The 20,655-nt window shown below is 41.2% G+C and overlaps 1 protein-coding gene across 1 annotated transcript in view; it reads left to right on the plus strand.

Moving 5' to 3' along the window:
- The first annotated feature begins 2,425 nt into the window (after positions 1–2,425).
- Positions 2,426–20,655, plus strand: part of LOC138249226 (matrix metalloproteinase-20-like) — a 93,113-nt gene continuing 74,883 nt past the window's right edge. Inside the window, exon 1 of the mRNA XM_069203202.1 lies at positions 2,426–2,583. Within this exon, the coding sequence (XP_069059303.1) occupies positions 2,446–2,583 (138 nt within the window). The 5' untranslated portion in view covers positions 2,426–2,445. The remainder of the gene's footprint in view (positions 2,584–20,655) is intronic.

Genomic DNA, 20,655 nt, shown 5'->3' on the forward strand with positions numbered 1-20,655 from the left:
TGTGGCACATGCACGAAAGGGATTCTGTGCACATGAGAGAAGGGGGCATTGATGCGCTCGTCTCAGTGACATACGTAGAAGGGATGCCATGGGCCCTGGTGCAAGCAAGGAAAATTGCCATTTTAGGCACAGGAGAAATAAGTGTGCATCCCGAGCACTGGCTTATCTTTCTTCAGTTAACAAAAGATATAAATGTTCAGGATTAGTTTTATTTAACCTAATTTACTTTGATCACATGGTAACAGGTTTTAGGTTTCAAGGCAATTACAACCAAAGTGCACAGTATTTTCATAACCCATCAGCCAACAATTTGTTTCTTCATCAAGGCTTAATTCAGCTTTTTTATACTGTTATTCAAAATATTGGTAGAAAATACATAGCTTGCTTGTGGGCTGTTTTAACACAATCTCTGCAACAGTTTTTCTTTATCTGTGTTGATTAATTCTTGTAGTCAGAGAGTGAGCATGAGTGAGTGTTCTGGCACAGGTGGGGAAGGATGGTCTGAGGTCTGAAGACTGATTGAGCCACCATTGGGTCTCAATGTCAGTATTTATTGAGAAATGGCAACAATTGAAAGACTATAGAAACAGTTTTGCCCTCACATCCTTTTACTTATCTTCATTGAGTTGTATTCGAATTTGAAATCACTGTCATGGAGCACGAGATGTATTTAACTCAGACATTATCCGCCGGGCCACCTTTAACAGTGACCTCCTTCTCCATGTATTCCCTCACTACCACCCTCCATGAGTGCCCCCATCACACCTTAGCTCCTTTCTGACATATTTCATTTGTTTTATAGTGCTACTCATACTAGCGTAGAGCGCCAGAGCACTCTACATCTCACACACATTATACAGATACAGTGAATCATATGTGTGGAAATCAGTATATAGAAAATGTTACTTAAGACAAAGAGAGAGGACTACACGATGTACGAATCACGTCATACATACTGCTAAGCAATTTATTTAAAGAGTGCTTCATCTGAAGAAGCGCAAGTCCAGGATTTCAAATGTAACAGTGATTAGAACATTGGAATTTGGCAGCTCCATTGAAAACAATGGAGTGCTGCGGGCTTTTACTGGCCGGTAAAAGCCCGCAGCGCCAACATTCTAATGGGCTTTGTTCACAGCAGCAGCTATGAACAAAGCCTCACGGAGCCCGAGGGGATTCTAATCCCCTCGGGCTCCGTGAACAATTTGTTTTTTTTAAGAGAACATTCTGCCCTGAGTGGCAGAATGTTCTAATAGCCTTAGAACCCGCCATAGCGGGCTCTACCGGCTATTAAAGGCCCTTTCCCTTGTTAAATGCCCTCGCCTTCGGCTCGGGCATTTAACTCGGGAGTGGGCCTTTAATAGCCGGTAGAGCCCACTACGGCGGGTTCTAAGGCTATATTGGTTTGGCTCTACTAATAGGAATTTATTTCTACCTATATGAACACTTTTTATCAATATTAGGATAATGAAAGACTGAGGGAAAAAATATAAAGTTGTGACCTATACCTTGAAGTTTTCAGGCCACTCTTTGACGAGAGTTCATAGCTCCCAGTTCTTTCCTAGGTTTGTAACCGATTAACTGCAAGATACAAAAGGATCTCTCTGACAAAAGCAGTAACCCACTGAGCTATCTACATGAAATACAATTCTGTGATCTGCATGGTGCATGTTCTTTGTGGCAGACACATTATCTACTGGCTACTTTATGAGCCAAAACTTCCACTAGACAAAATGTGATCACTCCACAACAGGTACATTAATCACTTATCTTGGCGTTTTTATTGTTGCCTGAAAATTGCTAGACACACAAAGAGCTCTGCTGCAGGTTTATTTTAAATTAAAACCATAAAATATTTCAAAATACAGCGCTCCCCAAGCTTGGCACCCGGTGCAGCAGCACAGGTCCCACCGCCTAAAACCAGCCCTTATTATCCGTATCAAGCCACTACTGTCGCCGTTCTTATTTGTTGATCTAAATTAGAATATTGCTCGAACTATGACCAATGATGTTAACGCATTCCTTCATCTCATTCGAAGTTTAATACTTAAACATGCACGTTTTTGATTTGTGTACAAACTGTATGATAGGAGATGAAAAAGATCACGGGCGCATACGGCAACAATGCAGGTCTAAAGTTTGAAGGAGTCATTTGTCTCCAGTTAAAAAATATATTAGTATGGTATTTGAAGTCATCCACTTTAAGATTGAATTCCTTTATCTAAAAATATAATGAATTCAAGTCTGGATTTGAATGAGATTTAAGGAGGCTTCCCAGAGCTTAGAATGTACTCATCTCTATGACCTCCTTCTCTCGCTGTGTTACCATCGAGTTTTGGCCACAGGTGAATCATCAAGTTTCTAATTGCACAAGAAAGTCAGGACTTATAAAAAGACCAGCTCTAAGCCGCTTCTACAGGGCCAACATTTGTAAACGTGAAGGTAACAATGACGCTGCAGCTGTCCATCGCTGTTCTCCTGGCATCCTCCTCTCTTTTATTTGCTGCTCCTCTAATAAAGGAAGGGAATGGCAGAGAAACCAACATGGCCGACAGGGTGCCAGAGAGCGACGTTGTATTTGCCAAGGTCTGTTATTTTTAATGGTTTATATCGATATGTATACGTATTGCTAGGTTACTATTTCTTTAACCGGTGGAAATGATCAAAAACTGAGTACAAGCAAAAGAAAATATTTACCAAAGCTATGGAACATAACATGCGTTGCAGGGCAGGAGAGGCCTTTTATATGAGTGGGCATTTCCCCAGTGGCTTGGAGGCTGGTTTTTAGAACAGAGTGAGAGAGAAGGAGGGGAAGAGTAGGGAGTAGGCGATCTGAGAAGGAGAAAAGACAGATGAGAGAAGGAGAGAGAGAATTGATGGATGGAAAGGGAGAGGCGAAGAGACGGAGGGAGAGGGTCTGGTTTGAGATTTTTTTAAGGGTTCCTCAGTCCAGTCCTGATGAGGTGTAAATACTTCTAACACGTGTATTTGCATTTCTATTGTTTATTTCTCATTTTAATGTACTTTGTGTGTATGCTATACTCACCTATGTTTGTTATCCATTCATTAAACAATACATTTAGTCCATAATAGAAAAAGTACAATAAAATCGAAGTTCGATAGTATGACAGAACATTTTAAGGAGAGAACACACCCGAAATCTAAGGACACTTGGAAAGTATGTTTTTATTATATTCAGTTAAAGTGTCCAGCATAAAATGTAATCTCTGTAACAACATAATAGAGGTAAAACTTTTTTTTGTAAATATTTTATTAAGATTTTTAACTGCAGAAAACACACAGAACAAAATTATAAGAAACAATAAAGTAAGCAGGCAGGCTTAGAAGTGAAGACATTATCTTTTAAAGCATAATGAAGCAGCTGTGGGCGAGGTCAACATCCCTAAGAGAAAGGATGAGAAGAAACACATCTATGTCTTGGTCATCCCTGCTACAGGGAGCCCACCCCCTCCCCGGTCCATACACTCATGTCCAGGACCACCCACCCCCCAATGCACATCTCAAGGGAGTCATACGCCGCAAGGCTCAGACATTTTAGAGACCCCCTGTCACTCGTAGCCATCATTCCGGGCACACAGCGAGGGCGGTGTAGCAGCTGCAGGAGAGGGAGCCCCCAGAACGGGATCCCCCGTAACAATCTGACCTCTTCGGTTCACTCGGGGACTGGCCAGCAGAGAGACATTCCAGGCTGATAATATCGGTAATTTCCGTACACCTCTGGCCTTTTCTTTAAGTATCACAATCCGTCCATCTCAGCAGTGGTAAAACTTCTAATGACTATGGGCCTGAGTCCTAAAAAAGAGTAAAACGTATGTTTGAACGTTTGCGATTTTTGTTGTCCACAATAATTTCCAGTAGTACAGCTGCTAACCTGGCCAGGTTTTCAGACATTTTACTGGGAATGACATCTCCTTCGGGCGCTTATTGGACCTGTGTAAAAATGTATATATAGTGTACATTTAAATACAGGGGAATAAAGACATCTGTGAAAATGCACATTATGTTTTTCCCTTTTTCCATGGGAAACCATTTATGTCTGTGGAAAAATACCTTAAAGTACGCCCCTACCAAATCTCAGAAAGATGAGATCCCCTTTGCATCCTGGAAGGTGAGTTACTGCAATCATTAAACGGAATACATTTCTGACCATATCTAAGATCGTAAGTGTTAGAAATGGGGTCTTTGGTTGGCAGTCAGGTTACCCCTTGTCCAAGCCCTTGGAGAGCACTTCTGCAGCAAAAGCAAGAGAGCAGCAAGACAGCAGGGCAACAGCAAGGCAGCAGTCCTTTGTAGAAAGCAGTCAGGTGAGTCCTTTAGGCAGCCAGGTTGCAGGTTCTGGTTCAGGTTTCTTCTCCAGGAAGTGTCTGAGGTGGTAGGGCAGAGGCCCCGTTTTATACCCAAATGTGCCTTTGAAGTGGGGGAGACTTCAAAGAGTGGCTAAGAAGTGCACCAGGTCCCCTTTCAGTTCAATCCTGTCTGCCAGAGTCCCAGTAGGGGGTGTGGCAGTCCTTTGTGTGAGAGCAGGCCCTCCACCCTCCCAACCCAGGAAGACCCATTCAAAATGCAGATGTATGGAAGTGAGGCTGAGTACCCTGTGTTTGGGGTGTGTCTGAGTGAATGCACAAGGAGCTGTCAACTAAACCCATCCAGACGTGGATTGTAAGGCACAGAAAGATTTAAGTGCAGAGGAATGCTCACTTTCTAAAAGTGGCATTTCTAGAATAGTAATATTAAATCCAACTTCACCAGTCAGCAGGATTTTGTATTACCATTCTGGCCATACTAAATATGACCTTCCTACTCCTTTCAGATCAGCAGCTACCACTTCAACAATGTATGAGGGCAGCCCCAATGCTAACCTATGAAGGGAGCAGGCCTCACAGTAGTGTAAAAACGAATTTAGGAGTTTTACACTAACAGGACATGTAAACCACACAGGTACATGTCCTGCCTTTTACACACACAGCACCCTGCTCTAGGGGTTACCTAGGGCACACATTAGGGGTGACTTATATGTAGAAAACAGGAAGATTTAGGCTTGGCAAGTACTTTTAAATGCCACGTCGAAGTGACAGTGAAACTGCACACAGGCCTTGCAATGGCAGGCCTGAGACAAGGTAAAGGGGCTACTAAAGTGGGTGGCACAACCAGTGCTGCAGGCCCACTAGTAGCATTTAATCTACAGGCTCTGGGCACATATAGTGCACTCTACTAGGGACTTATAAGTAAATCAAATAGACCAATTTGGTGTGATCCAAAGTTATCATGTTTAAAGGGAGAGAGCAAATGCACTTTAGCACTGGTTAGCAGTGGTAAAGTGCGCAGAGTCTAAAAACCAGCAAAAATGAGGTCAGAAAAAGAGAAGGAGGAAGGCAAAAAGTCTGGGGATAACCCTGCAGAAGGGCAATTTCCAACAATAAGGGGTTGGATTTGAGTTTCCTAATGCCAGCAAATGTACTTTTGTGGGTGTTCACAAAACTTACAATGCAAACCACTACTTGTGACTCCCACTTTCCACTATTTTGCTTGGGATTTACTACTGCAGACTTCTTCACACTCACGATGGAGAAATCTGCAGAAGTAAATCCATTTAAGCTTGCCGGGAATCCTCCTGTAAATTTGTGGGAGACATAACTAGAAGCATTTTTGGCTGTAAATATACGTTTATGGTTGAAAATACCATTTTGAATCAGGCCCTGTAGCACTATGTAGTGTAACTGCCTGTGATTTTGTCATTCTTTACCAATCATTTGTATTTCCTCCTTTGTTTGGGTTCTTAAGGTGCAGTTTCTCTTCGGGTCCCTGGCAGTGTTTAGGGCGGTGCAAGTGTTGCGGCTGCATCGGGTGCTGACCTCAATTGGAAGGCGCTGACCTCGGGGGGGGGGGGGTTTGGCTGTGTTTAGCAATAACTTAGAAACTTGCCATTTAAAAGCACCTGCTGAAAAGTTCCTTGTGCGTCCAACCTTCAGGAAGCAATTAAAATGTCAAGATACCTCTTGTGATTAATGTTCCTGCTAGGGAGAGAGATGGGATTTTTGTCCAGTGGCAGTTTTGACTCCACATAAAGTAGGGCAGAGGGTTAATATGCCTGCTGCAAAGAACAGAAATATATTTTATGTGGATAGATGAGTAGATTAGTAAAGCCAACCTTTACAACTCTTTAAAACAAACATATGTGAAAATGGGGCTATGGAGAGATGAGGGGCACATTTACATGGTGGTAGTGAGGGAATCCGAGGAGGTGGTCATCAGGTGGCGGGCGCCAAAAAAGACTGTCGCACAGGCCGCCAGCAGCACCAAAGCTGGCCTTGTTCAGGTCTGCAGCATGGTAGAGGCCCCTAGTCCCAGTGTTCCGTCTTTTGTGAAGGTAGTAAGACACCCAGTAATTAGTGATACTGCAGACCTGGTGGGATATTACAAAGTGTCAACCTGCAGTTACTTTGAAAGAACAACATAGATTACGAACCTTTCACCAAGGGTAAATAAACGTGGAGCTAAGAATACTACAAATATGCTTCTCTATGTATGCGCAAATTGAAGATATACTAGGACTTAATATTCTAGAGTTTATGTCATTCTTGATCAACTTTATTGACCTCAATATTTTGGAAACCAGTATTATCACCTATTTCTGAGGTGCGTACCTCGTAATAGTATACTACCAAATGGTATGTCATTGTGTGCTGAAAAACTCATAAATATTGATAATTTGGAACCACAGTTCACCTAGTGAAAGTTTTGTACTGATGACATGAGGTCATTTAATTTATTTTAAATCATGAATCTTGTGCAAATCCTTCTTCGTGCCCGAACAGGGATTACCACTTCCTGTGAGATGAAGGGCAGGGACTACTAACAATCAGTAACTATAGCACTGCACATTGTAAATTCACTGGTGACTTTCTGACGTGGCTGTGAAGGCCATTGTGGTTCACATGCATCATTCGCTCACTGCCCGTATCTGTGCACTAAAGGGATGGGTGATATTTTATGACTTTTATGATTAGTCACTTTTTTGTGTCACCGGACAGTAAACAATATGTCCAGTTTTAATGTATGTAAAAACAAAGGTATTCTCTGCACTTCGCTGAAAAAGTAATGAAAGTCAATGGTCGTCTATTTTGATACACCAAAATCAGAAGTAAACGAACAACTTTATTTCTTGTAAAGAGGATTATTTGCGTAACCTCCTTTGCCCTTCATATTGGAAAAGAAAGGCTTTTTGTAGATCTGCTTGCATGTGAAGTACTCTTTTGTTGGAATGTTCTGAATATTTTGAATGAATTTATTGCAGAACACCCAGTCCTTCTATGCAACAAACCATCATCTTTCCCACAAATTCCCTGAAACCTGGGCGTGTAGGGCTCCATAGGAAAAAGAGAGCATGTTTACAAACACAAAGAATAAAAATAGAATGTTGAAGGAAAGTACCATCTTTCTTGGCATGTTACCCCCATTTTGACCTGTATGTCAGTATGTTTTTGCCTGTCTCACTGGGATCCTGCAGGTCAGGACCCCAGTGCTCATAGTTTGTGGCCTAATGTGTGTGTTGTGAGTAGTGCTTAACTGTGTCACTGAGGCTCTGCTAACCAGAACGTCCAGTGCTTATGTTGTCTCTGCTTTTAAATTTGTCACTATAGGCTTGTGACTTAATTTACCAATTTCAATTGGCACACTGGACCCCGCTTATAAGTCCCTAGTATATGGTACCTAGGTACCCAGGGCATTGGGATTCCAGGAGATCCTTATGGGCTGCAGCAATTCTTTTGCCACCCATAAGGAGCTCAGACAAACTTTTTCACAGGACTGCCACTGCAGCCTGCGTGAAATAGTGCACACACTATTTCACAGCCATTTTCACTGAACTTAAGTAACCTTCATTTACTGAAGGCTAGGTGCATAGTTACTAAGTGTGAGGGCACCCTTGCACTAGCAAAGGTGCCCCCACGCAGTCCAGGGCCCATTCCCCGGACTTTGTGAGTGTGGGGACACCATTACACGCGTGCACTACATATAGGTCAATACCTATATGTAGCTTCACAATGGTAACCCTGAATATGGACATGTAAGGTGTCTAAGATCATGGAATTATCCCCCCATTCCAAACCTGGTTTTGGGGAGCCAATTCCATGCATCCTGGGGGCTCCACCATGGACCCCCAGTACTGCCAGTCCAGCTCTTTGAGACTTGCACTGCAGCTACAGCTGCTGCCACCTCACAGACAGGGTTCTGCCCTCCTGGAGTCTGAGCAGCTCAGTCCTAGGAAGGCAAAACACAGCATTTCCTTTGGGAGGAGGGTGTTAAACCCTCTCCCTTTGGAAATAGGTGTTACAGGCTTGGGAGGGGTAGCCTCCAAGAGCCTCAGGAAATGCTTTGAAGGGCACAGCTGGTGCCCTCCTTGCATAATCCAGTCTACACCAGTTCAGAGACCCCTATTCCCTGCTCTGGCATGAAACTGGACAAAGGAAAGGGGAGTGACCACTCCCCTGTCCAGAGCTCCTCCAGTGTGTCCCAGACTTCAGCCATCTTGTTTTCCAAGGTGTGGGGACACTCTGGAGGCCACTGATTGGCCAGTGCCAGCAGGTGATGTCAGAGACCCATCCTGATAGGTCCATACCTGATAAGGTAGCCAATCCCCCTCTCAGGGCTATTTAGGGTCTCTCCTGTGAGTTTCTCTTCAGATTCTGCTTGCAAGTTTCCATCAGGAATCCTTTGCAACTACTACTTCATCTTCTGACCTCAGATCGACCGCAGACTGCTCCAGAAACCTCTGTAACAGCAACAAATTATCCAGAAGGGCTACATTTCCTCTGCAACTTCAGCTCCAGCCAGCAACCGCAACAGTTTCCACAGTGTACACTCTCTAGGGACTCACTGTATTCATTCACCCTGTACCAGAAGGACCAAAGAAATCTCCAGCGGAGTGACGGAGTCACTTCCCCACTCCAGAAGGCACCTTCTAAGACGACGACTGGTTCTCTTGGACTCCTCTCCTGGCGACGAGTGTGCTCCTTGGAACACAAGTGGTGGACCCATTCAACACAGACTGTCCTAAGGTCCTGCTGTCCAAATTAGGAGGAGGTAAGAGCTTGCCTTCCCCATTTTCGACAGTACCCCGGTGCACTGCATCATCTTCACCTCCTAAGGCCTCTGTGCACTATTTGCAAGAATCCTTCATGCACAGTCTGGCCCAGGTCCCCAGCACTCTATCCTGCGATGCTCAACTCGCTGAGTTTTCCTCCGGTGGCGTGGGACCTTCTTTTGTAGTGCTGCAACAATCGCAATTTGCACCTTCTTTGTCCCCGTGTCCTGGGACCTCCGTGGGTGCTGCCTGGTCATGTGTGGGTTCCCTCCAGTGTTGGGAGCCCCCTCTGCCTCCTCAGTCTGAGTTGAGGCCCCCAGGTCCCTCCTGGGTCCAGGCAGTGCCACTTTGACACAATCTGCGACATTGCTTAAACCAAGGCCTGTTTGACGAATCCAGCACCAAAACTCGCCTGCATCCAATATCTCCACATTGGACATCCGTTGCATCACACAAGAACCCACAGCCATCTTCCCTTGGTGCATTTGGGGCTCCTGTCCTTCCTGGACTCTTCTGTGACTTCTGGACTTGGTCTCCTCTCCTAACTGGTGTTCAGGTCCAGGAATCCACAGTTTGTTGTTTGCAGTCTTGCTTGGTTCTTGCAATAACTCTAATCATGACTTGTAGTGTGTCCTAAGGAAACTTGCAGTACCTTACTCCTACTTTCCTGGGCTCTGGGGTAGGGTATTTTATTCACCTTTGTGGTATTCTTACTCTCACGGCGATTCTCTACACACTACACTTGTTTATGGGGGAATTCGTGATTCACATTCCACTTTCTTAGTATATGGTTTGTGTTGCCCCTAGACCTATTTTCTCCTATTACATTCTATAGCATTTCCTATTGTTTGCACTATCCTATGTCTAATTACTTACCTTATTTTGGTGCCTAGTGTATATATTGTGTATAATACTTGCCTCCAGAAGGAGTATTGTCTCTAAGATATTTTTGGCCTTGTGTCACTAAAATAAACTACCTTTATTTTTGGTAACAGTGAGTATTGTCTTTACTTGTGTATAAGTCCTGTGTAACTATAGTGGTATTGCAGGAGCTTTGCATGTCTCCTAGTTCAGCCTAAGCTGCTCTGCTACAGCTACCTCTATCAGCCTAAGCTGCTAGAAAACAATTCCATTTCACTAATAAGGGATAACTGGACCTGGTATGAGGTGTAAGTACCAAAGGTACCCACTACAAACCAGGCCAGCCTCCTACAAATGGATAGTGCAAAATTAAACATATGAAATACCTGATAGATATTTGTTGTTGTTCAACACAAGAAGTTTTTTTTTTTGTCACTGAAAGCTAGAAAATAGAGCATAAGAAAGAAGAGCAAGGTTTCATTGTTGCTTGAAACAACTGACCTGCCTTTCACCTTCGCCGCTGGCTCTGACTGTAGGCATTGTGACATCAGAACTCAATTACAACAACTTATTACAATTGAGTTCTGAGTCTTTTCTTTATAATTGGTATCTGGGTGTGTCACAAATCGCCTATAATAAATAAATGTAGATATTCCTAATAAATTATGACAGAAAGTCTTAATTTTATTAAAGACACAGAGGTGAGTATTATGCTTTCTAATCTTGCTTTTATTTCCCTAGCAGCAGTCAAGAACATAAAACTACAATTCCTAAAACGCTCAGCTACATGCTAGCTAATTAGAGAAAAACAATGATCATCATAACCAATCATAAACCAGCTGAATATATATGGTCCTGCTTGACTGTAAACAGCACCCTTTTCTTATGCGAGATATCAAATAGAACCAGAAAATAAAGGAAAAATTGGTGCAACTATAGAAAAGGCCAGAGTTAGGGTGAAAAGTTCCTGGCAAAAGTTAAAGAAAGGGAAACTTGGTGAAGAATCTGAAGAAACTGGAACAATTCGTCCTTTTGAAATTGCAGAAGATACAGCCGGAGAGGTCAAGAGATCCACCAAGTCTTTAACTGGAAGTAAATGGACTCGCTGGAACCACTGTTAGGGAAGGAAAGCAAACACTAATTAATATGTGTTGAGATGAGATAATACTCACTTCTGTGTCTTTAATAAAATTAGGACTTTCCCTCATAATATATTAGAATAATCTATATTTTATGTCAAGGCCGGGTGCTCCTATTATGCCTGTTTAATAAACCATGTTAATCACTACAGAAGCTGCAGTGTGAACAAGTTTGCAATAAAACACCTTGAACACTTTGTTGTTAGACGAGTCAACTGATCTCAGAATGTCCTCAAGGCTGGAGCCTGCCCAAAAGGCTTTAGAGGTCATGGCACCCCTGGAGGAATGAGCCCCAAATGATACCTGCTAAGGACATGACCTTCTGACCCAATGAGCCAGAGTGGTTGAAGATAAAGGAAGGTGGGGTTTGCAAAAGGAAATAAGTATTTGGGAAACAGAGGATAATCTTAGATCAAAGGTCTGTTGTTCATACACTTTGAGGCACTGTCCAACACAGAGCTTGGGATGATCTGGAAAATAAGGGTAGAATACTGAGTGTAGGTTAGTTTTTGTGCATTTATTAACAGTAAACATTACTCCATTGGAGGTATATTGGCGAGAAGAGATATCTAAAGCTTTGACATCTGATTAACGTTTGATTGGGATCAAACATAATAACATGGTAAGTTTTGCAGCAAGCATTTTAAGAGTGAGAGTTCCAACAGTTTTGTATATTTTGTAAGAGGAGATTTACAAATGTGTTCTCCTTTTAAAAACACGAGAGACAAGAGGATGCACTCCAACTGGTTTGCAGTTACTGTGTAAATGATTTGAAGAAATAGATGATCTGTGAAGTTTTATGGTTCTGTAAGACTTACCTGCACTAGTTTCCACAGCCAGAAAATGAACAATATAAATTATATCTGCTGAAAAGGGATTGAGATGTTTTCCCAGACACCAGTTAGACCATAAAGACCAAGCTGACTTTTAGGCTTTAATTGTTCCTGGAGCCCAGGCTTTACTAATGAATTCTGAAGCTTGCGACGAAAGACTGGGGGAACACTGGGCAGACCCCCTATTTTCAAAGTGGAGAGAGTAAGGGAAATTTTGAGCAATAGATTTTAGGGATTACCCAGACAATCTAGGAGAAGGTTAGGAAAGGTTGAAAGAACAACAGGAAAGTCGAGGTTAGAAGATCTGGATGCCAACTGAAGAATGAAAAGAGTTGGGAATTGAGTCAAGAAGCGAACAGATATGTGTTGAAAGGGCCGCACTTTTGGGAAAGAGATTGGAAGATGGAGGGATGAAGTTTCCAATCGATGAAGCCTCTCAAATGACAGGAGTGCCAATCCGCAATCAAATTTAGATTTTCTTGTAAAAATTCCAAATCTTGTTGAGAAGACAGAACACCCAAAAGCTTTTTGCCAGTTCTGCAAGAGGCTTGGGTTTGATGCCATCCAGAAGATTTATGTAACATACTGCAGAGATGTTGTCCATACAAAGAAGAATGGAACATTGGATTTTGTCTTTTGCCAGGCTTTTGATTGCAAAGGAGCCTTCAAGGGTCTCTAAGCAGTTGATATGCAATTTGGACTCCTCGAGAGACCATGTACCCCCAGTCGAGGTTGTACCACAATGTGCTTCAAATCCTGTCCAACTTGAATATGATGCTAATACAAGAACGGGGGCTGATGCAAAGATAGTCTTGCCATTCCAGGTGTCTAAATGATCTATCCACCATTGAAGTTCTAGGCAAGATTCCAGATCGATGTTGACAGGGTCGGAATAAGCTAAACCCTTGTGTAGGTGGTGAAGTTTGAGTTGTTGAAGGGCTTGATAATGAAGAGGACCCCAGAAAATTGTTGAATGGAAGAGGTTAGAAGGCCTACTATTCTTCCTTGAGATCTGAGAGAAATTTGGGAATTAAGAAGAAAATGGAGGATCTCTCTTTTGATTGTTTTTACTTTTGTTTGAGGCAGATGTAAAGTAGTGCTTGAAGAGTTTACTAGAAAACTTAGAAATTTAATTTGCTAAGTGGGGACCATATTTGACTTTTCTGCTTTGACAAGAAAACCCAGGTCTGTGAGAAGAGAACATGTAAGGAAAAGATGGGATCAAAGAATTTGAATATCTTGACTCATAAGCAAGATGTTATCTAAGTAAATTATCATTCTGATGCCAAGATCTCTGAGGTCAGTCACTACTAGGGGTGGGTGGGGTGGTGAACTCTGCTCCGCTCGTGAAGTTTGTGGGAGTTTTTCCCACTCCACTTAGTATGCAGAGTTCCAAAAAACTCTGCGGAGTGGAGTTTTTTCCTCATTCGTGCTCACCAACATTAAGTTGGTGAGCGTGACTGAGGAAAATCACTGGGACCACCAGGATGCCACAAGCCGGCAGCCTGGCGGTTTCGGTGGTCCAACCATGGCAGCTCCCCCACGGTTATAATGTGGTGGTCCCACCACTAGCCTGTTGGCGGTGGGACCGCCACCCCGAATCTGGTGGTCATGCAACCTCCAGACTCGTAATGAGGGCCATAATCCCCTACATGGGAAGCAGGAAACCATTCAATAGAATTAGGGTGTCTGATAAGGGAGGGATCAAACATAGGAGTTCCTTCAGCATCCTGAATGGTCTTGGCTAGAAAGGGATCAACCTTACATTTTTTAGGAGGAAGGGAAAAGAAAGGATCATCAAAACCCATATTGTCGGCATCATTATCTGCATCCCCAATGTCATCATCAATGTCTAATATATCTGAAATAATACATTTTTTGAGAGCATCCTGAATGTTCTTTGTTTTGGCTTAGTGTTGGCTAAGGAATTCTCCTTCTTTGAAGGTGGTCTGGGAGGAGCGTTATCCTAATTCGGGTGTGAGGGAACCTCACTAGTCAAACATGTCGAATCAACATTAGATGTAGGGACTTGTAGAAGGCAGTGATAGAGCTTTTCGTTTTCTGCTTTCCCCACAGAATGGGCCATTAAAGTCTGTGACCTCATACGTTTTCTAGAATTTTCTATGTTTTTGGACACCGTGGAAACCGCAATGGCCTGCTCAATATAAGAGTGACTAAAATTATTCAAATAATTTTTAATGCTTCCCCATCATCATCCATTTCGTGTAATAACGGGGAGCTGTCAATTTCCATGTTGTATGCAGATAATACAGAGAAATATGAAGAAAGGGTTAAATTCCAGGAAGAAACTTGAAGGGGAGTAGAAATTATAGGTAAACACACCCGGGGGTGTGCACTTGCCCACAGTAGACAGGTGAACGAAAAGAAGGTGGGGAAATAAGCTGCACCTCTTGATGGTGAAACTGAGCTTCACAGGTGTGCAGAGAAATCTCCAACGCTTCTCCCAATATAGCCAGAGGGGGAGGAGGCTATTAATAGGCCATGTTCTCCAAGAAAACAATGCAGAGCAAGTGAATAGGGCTCCAAAGTGGCAAACAAGATTCAGTAAACAAGTGTGACACTGCGAAGCCAGCGTTAATATGGCAGTGAAAAAACAGAAGCTGAGAGCGCAAAGAGCACGTGGTGGAAGGAAGAGGAAACAAAGGGCACGAGAAACTCTAAAATGGTACCAGTAGAATAGTGATTAAGCAACCATATTATGCATTTCAAAGGAAATAATACTACATATTTATATGAATAAAGTATAAAACACAGAATGGTACTTATCATGACTGCGAGCAGCAAGAAAAGAGGGCAGTTCACAGTCAAGCAGAATCTTATACATTTAGCTAGTTTATTAATGGTTATGATGATCGTTGTTTTTCTCTCGTTGGCTAGCATGTAGCTGAGCCTTTTGACAGTTGTAGTTTTACGTTCTTGACTGCTGCTATAGAAATAAAAGCAAGATTAGAAAGCAGAATAGGAGCCTTCGGTCTTGACATAAAATTAGATACAGGAGATTATACAGGGATTACAGAATCCTACGTATTACACAGCTATGTGACATAATAATGCATAAGGGTTACATTATCCGTAAAGGGTCTAGGTCTTCAACAGAATACTTTAAATAGAAATGGAAGAATAAGGGGGTTATTACAACTTTGGAGGAGGTGTTAATCTGTCCCAAAAGTGACGGTAAAGTGACGGATATACCACCAGCCGTATTACGAGTCCATTATATCCTATGGAACTCGTAATACGGCTGCTGGTATATCCGTCACATTTGGGACGGATTAACACCTCCTCCAAAGTTGTAATAACCCCCTAAATGTCTAACACACTAATTTCATGTTCAGGGCTAACTTCCAACCTCAGTGAAAAAAGCTTGCACATGGATCTGAGTTTTGGGTTGTTTGATTATTATCACACCCTTGCTGTTTTGTCCTGTCAGATGTCGACAGGATAAACCATGTGAAATTCAGTGGAGGAGGGGCTGAGAGAACAGCAATGCATGCAAACTTCATGTGATAAACACCGATTCTGCATGTTATGTCCCATTTCCAAGTTGAAATGTTGTGATAAGAGGTATTTACAAAGGTATGCAACCTATACTTCATGATTTTATTGTGCATTACATGTATTTATTTATTTGCAGGTTTAATATGTGGGGACTGCTACCCGGAAAGAGGTGTCAGAGTGCTTTACATATTCAATCTAAATTTTTCATCATTTTGATAGAGGACAAATTATTGAAAGCGTATCCTTTTATTCTCTGTTTTTAACACTTCAAGAGAGGGAAAATTCTGATAAAAGGGTGCATCCTGAGAAGGAGTGTGTTGAGAGTTCTTTTCCTTTTCATGAGGTTTTTCAAGTAGGATGTTATTGGTGCTTCTGAAGGGAGCATTGACCCCCTGAGATGGTCAGTTACTCAGCCAGAGATATTGGGGTATTTGTGTGCAGGGCTTTGTGAATAATGCAGGTTATTTTCAGGATAGTTCTGGCATATTAAAATTAAAATATATATCTAGATATACAACTATATATACACACAGATTCACAAAGAAAAATATATTTCAGTATATGACTGGAAATTCAGCAGTTAGAGTTAGAGTTATTTCAAGTAACTATAACTCATGCCTTAAGGTAACTATAACTTACACCCTCACCATGCACTGCCTAATTACCCCAGATATTAAAGCAATCATGACAACTTTTATAACATCATTGAAAAAATATAAGTGAAGCATTAGCAGTCAAATTAACAAATCAAAACTGTGCATGGGGGCGCGAGTTAAAGTTACCTTAGGGCACCAGTTATACTTACTTCAAATAACTCTAACTATAACTGCTGAATTTCTAAGGATTTGTAGAACTAAATTAAGAACCTAACTATAACGTTCCTGTAACCTTTGTTTTTTTTAGTAAATTTCTATGTCTTTTTATTTCTATTTCCTAAATATAATGTGTGTGTAACCTTTGGTATATATATATATATATATATATATATATATATATATATTATATATATGATATTACAATCCTGGGTAAAGGCATGCATTGTAAAGTGCTGTGGGGTAATACAATGCATTGTAAAGGTCAATACATTGTAAAGCACACAAAGTAAATGCATGTGGAGTAAAGCCCCACATTTTAATGTCTGATATTCATTTACTACATGCAATAAATACTTTGTCCCTAGGTAATGATAATTACCGCATTTGATAAATACCCCATCCTACTCTACACAACTTCTAATCAGGGTCTAACTACAGAACAATACTATTATGACTACCTCATTCAGAATACAGGAGACACTCCTGCAGATGACTGTACATGTCTCAGCTCTCATGTGTATCTGCATTACTGAACCAATCTCATTCTGGTGCAAACTACACTTGTCATAAAAGAGAGGCTTAATGCATGTCACAGCTGTTGTTTATTTCAGTTCATGTGTGTTGCCTGTCTGTCTCATATTCTAATATTCACAAAGGCGACACAAAGCATGCATGCTAATATGTTGTCAAACGTCTAAAACTAAATAAAGTGTATTATAAAGTCTCTACAACATTTTTGGAAGGCAGCATGAATTTATATCCAAATCTCCTGGATCGGAATAATTTGGTTAAATCCTGTTTATAAATTATTATTTTTGTAATGTTTTAATGTAGAACTTTACTTTAGTCAGCAAGTCTAATCCATATCCTAGCAACTAGAGCAGTTTTAACTTGGAAAATATGAATAATATATAATATTGTTAGTAATTAACTTTTGCATCTTTATAACGACATTAATACGTCTAGATTAATCCACCAAGGTACCAATTGGTGCTGGTAGTATAATTACTGCTCTTAGAGGTCTCTATTGAGTCCAAGTGAGTGGGCTCTTAACTTGTCCTAAGTGAGAAATAACTATTCTTTTCATGTAAGCGAGAGGGGAGAACCAAGGTTCCTATATCAATGTAAAAACATTTGTAATTTTGAAAATGAAAGCAAGTGAATTGTGTGGACATCTCACAGCTAATCTCCAGGTTTTAGACATGTCACACTTATAAAAAAGGGGTGGGGTTGAATGGAGAAAGCACAATATTGATGCCTGGGTAGCTTGAAATTATACCAGTAGTACTGAAGCCTTTAGTTATATGTTACTATGTTGTGCCTCATATCCTTGTAGAGTCTATCATAGCCTGAACCTGCCTATAATTTCCTTGCTTTCTAGCCAACTTAACAGAGTGTTTTTGGTGCCAAATTAATAGAGTGTTTTTAGTGCCGAACTTGGCTGTAGCAGTAGAGTTCACAAGAGACCAGTCTGAGAGAAATTCAGGAAAGCTCATTTTAGACAAGATGCTGCATACTCATTGCCCTATGATTACTTGGGTAAAGGAGGAGCTGAAAAACTATTGCCACCCACTGGCCATGTAGTGTGCTGGAGCTTGGTCATAGAGTCACTTGTGGGAAGATACCTGCTCAATTTGAAGAATCCAAAGTCTAGAAAACATTGATTATGACATGTCTGCAAGTATTGTCTAGCTTTGTGAATAGTGAGGTTGTACATACCAAGAAATTTGCAAATGTTTTAAGGGCCCATTAACAGAATGGAGAAGCACCATTTCCAGTCATGGAAATATACAACCTTTACCATCACTTCAGACCTTTAAAAATCCTCCACCACAGATTCCTGCAAGCCTAACTGGATTTCCTGGATCCTTATCAACGGCCTCTCCTGGAAAAGCATGACCTGGTCACTCATAATAAGGTAAAACTGACCTGGAGAAGCCAACTGTAGTGTTTGATAATTCCACACCCTGTATCTGTCACTAAGAGGTTTCTTTAATGAGCTAGAGGACATATTTAGGACTTTCCACCATTTTCAACAAAATCATTCCCTCCATCCCTAGCACGTAGTGAATCAAGCATGGATGAGTTAAAATTTGATAAGGTTTAGCCCCAGTTTTACAGAGGTGTAAATTCATGGACAGTACAGTCTTTTCAGGTTCACCATTTGGTGTTATCAAATGGGCCACACACTGTGCCCTGTGATAAAGATTAAAAACCTTTGATTCTGGTTGGACAAAGAGCTCTTTAGAAAGTGCAGGTGAATGTAGTAGCTTCCACCTGTTGCTTCCACCAGATTGAGGGTGATTGGATTTAAGTAGCCTATTTAGTCCATATCGTTAAGTAGCCTATTCAGCCCAAATCTAGACACGAATATTGAACTGCTAGAGCCATAGTGGATTTGTGAGATGCACTGCTGTACATTTTCAAAGTCAAGAATGCAACATGTTACCACTGTGTATGAACCTAACATGCTGCAGTGAATGTCTGTGGCTCGGTATCCCCATTTCAACTTCAGGTAGCCTGGGGCAGTTAGGGAGCATGACAACCTCTTTCTTTCACCATCCCTTAATCTTCTACAGTCTGCGTTATCTATGGAAGGATAGACACTTGACCTCACATAATGTGTGTAGCACTATTATTTCTGTCATAGTGGGCTTTATTCTTCAACTATTTAGGTGACATATCTTCTGAGGTGCAGCTTTTTCCCTGGAGGTGTACATGGCAAGAAGCATTTGAATGCTTCCTGTTAGACTGATGCTGGAATATGTATATTCTATTTTATACTTGTTAAAAAATGGACAAACATGTGCCAATAAAGAAGCTCCACTTTCATCCTCTTGACGTTTGATTATTCCTTCACAGTGCATGCATCTCTTGCCCTACATTGTGGGACCTTTTGTTCTGATTTGAGAGTGTTTTAGTGGCTACTGCCCCTCCTTTACTGAGCACCAGTTTCTGGACCTAGATATTTCTAACACACTCAAGACTAATTGGAAAGTGAGTAGACTAGCATAAGTTGAAAGGCATTCTTAAGATGAAGCTATTTTCTTTTCTCATGATTCCTCACCAGACTACAGAGTAAGAGGTCTCCTTTATGCTTTGTAAAGTACAACTGTTGTATGAACACTCTCTTGGATATTATCAGAAGGTTATATTTGGCATGCCGTTTGCACATTGATAGTGTAAGGTTGGTGCTTGAGTATTTTCTTTTTAATGCTTTTATACACAGGAATAGATTCTGAAAGACATCTGCCTCCTAATCAATGAAAGGGAAAGGAAGGAATGGCTGTGGGGGACTAGAGAATACAACATATAGTTCAGAATGCTCCGTGATTAAGATAACCAAGAACATGTACATATTTTGTAAAAAAAAAAGGCTTAACTCGGAGGTAATGCGCATGACAACCTCTTTCTTTCACCATCCCTTAATCTTCTACAATCTGCGTTATCTATGGAAGGATAGACCCTTGACCTCACATAATGTGTGTAGCACTATTATTTCTGTCATAGGGGGCTTTATTCTTCAACTATTTAGGTGACATATCTTCTGAGGTGCAGCTTTTTACATGGCAAGAAGCATTTTAATGCTTCCTGTTAGACTGATGCTGGAATATGTATATTCTATTTTATACTTGTTAAAAAATGGACAAACATGTGCCAATAAAGAAGCTCCACTTTCATCCTCTTGACGTTTGATTATTTCTTCACAGTGCATGCATCTCTTACCCTACATTGTGGGACCTTTTGTTCTGATTTGAGAGTGTTTTAGTGGCTACTGCCCCTCCTTTACTGAGCACCAGTTTCCGGACCTAGATATTTCTAACACACTCAAGACTAATTGGAAAGTGAGTAGACTAGCATAAGTTGAAAGGCATTCTTGAGATGAAGCTATTTTCTTTTCTCATGATTCCTCACCAGACTACAGAGTAAGAGGTCTCCTTTATGCTTTGTAAAGTACAACTGTTGTATGAACACTCTCTTGGATATTATCAGGAGGTTATATTTGGCATGCCGTTTGCACATTGATAGTGTAAGGTTGGTGCTTGAGTATTTTCTTTTTAATGCTTTTATACACAGGAATAGATACTGAAAGACATCTGCCTCCTATTCAATGAAAGGGAAAGCAAGGAATGGCTGTGGGGGACTAGAGAATACAACATATAGTTCAGAATGCTCCGTGATTAGGATAACCAAGAACATGAACATATTTTGTAAAAAAAAAGGCTTAACTCGGAGGTATTGCGCAAAGTATGCATACAGTAGCCAAACAGTAAAAAGTCAAAACACAACACAAAAAAAATCCCAAACTAGTTTATTAGAATGGAGTACATCCTAATAAATAAAATGACACCAAAACAAAAACAATCAAATTTAGAAAACCAGAGATA

Source organism: Pleurodeles waltl, chromosome 8, assembly GCF_031143425.1.
Source record: "Pleurodeles waltl isolate 20211129_DDA chromosome 8, aPleWal1.hap1.20221129, whole genome shotgun sequence".
NCBI classification, from domain to species: Eukaryota; Metazoa; Chordata; class Amphibia; order Caudata; family Salamandridae; genus Pleurodeles; species Pleurodeles waltl.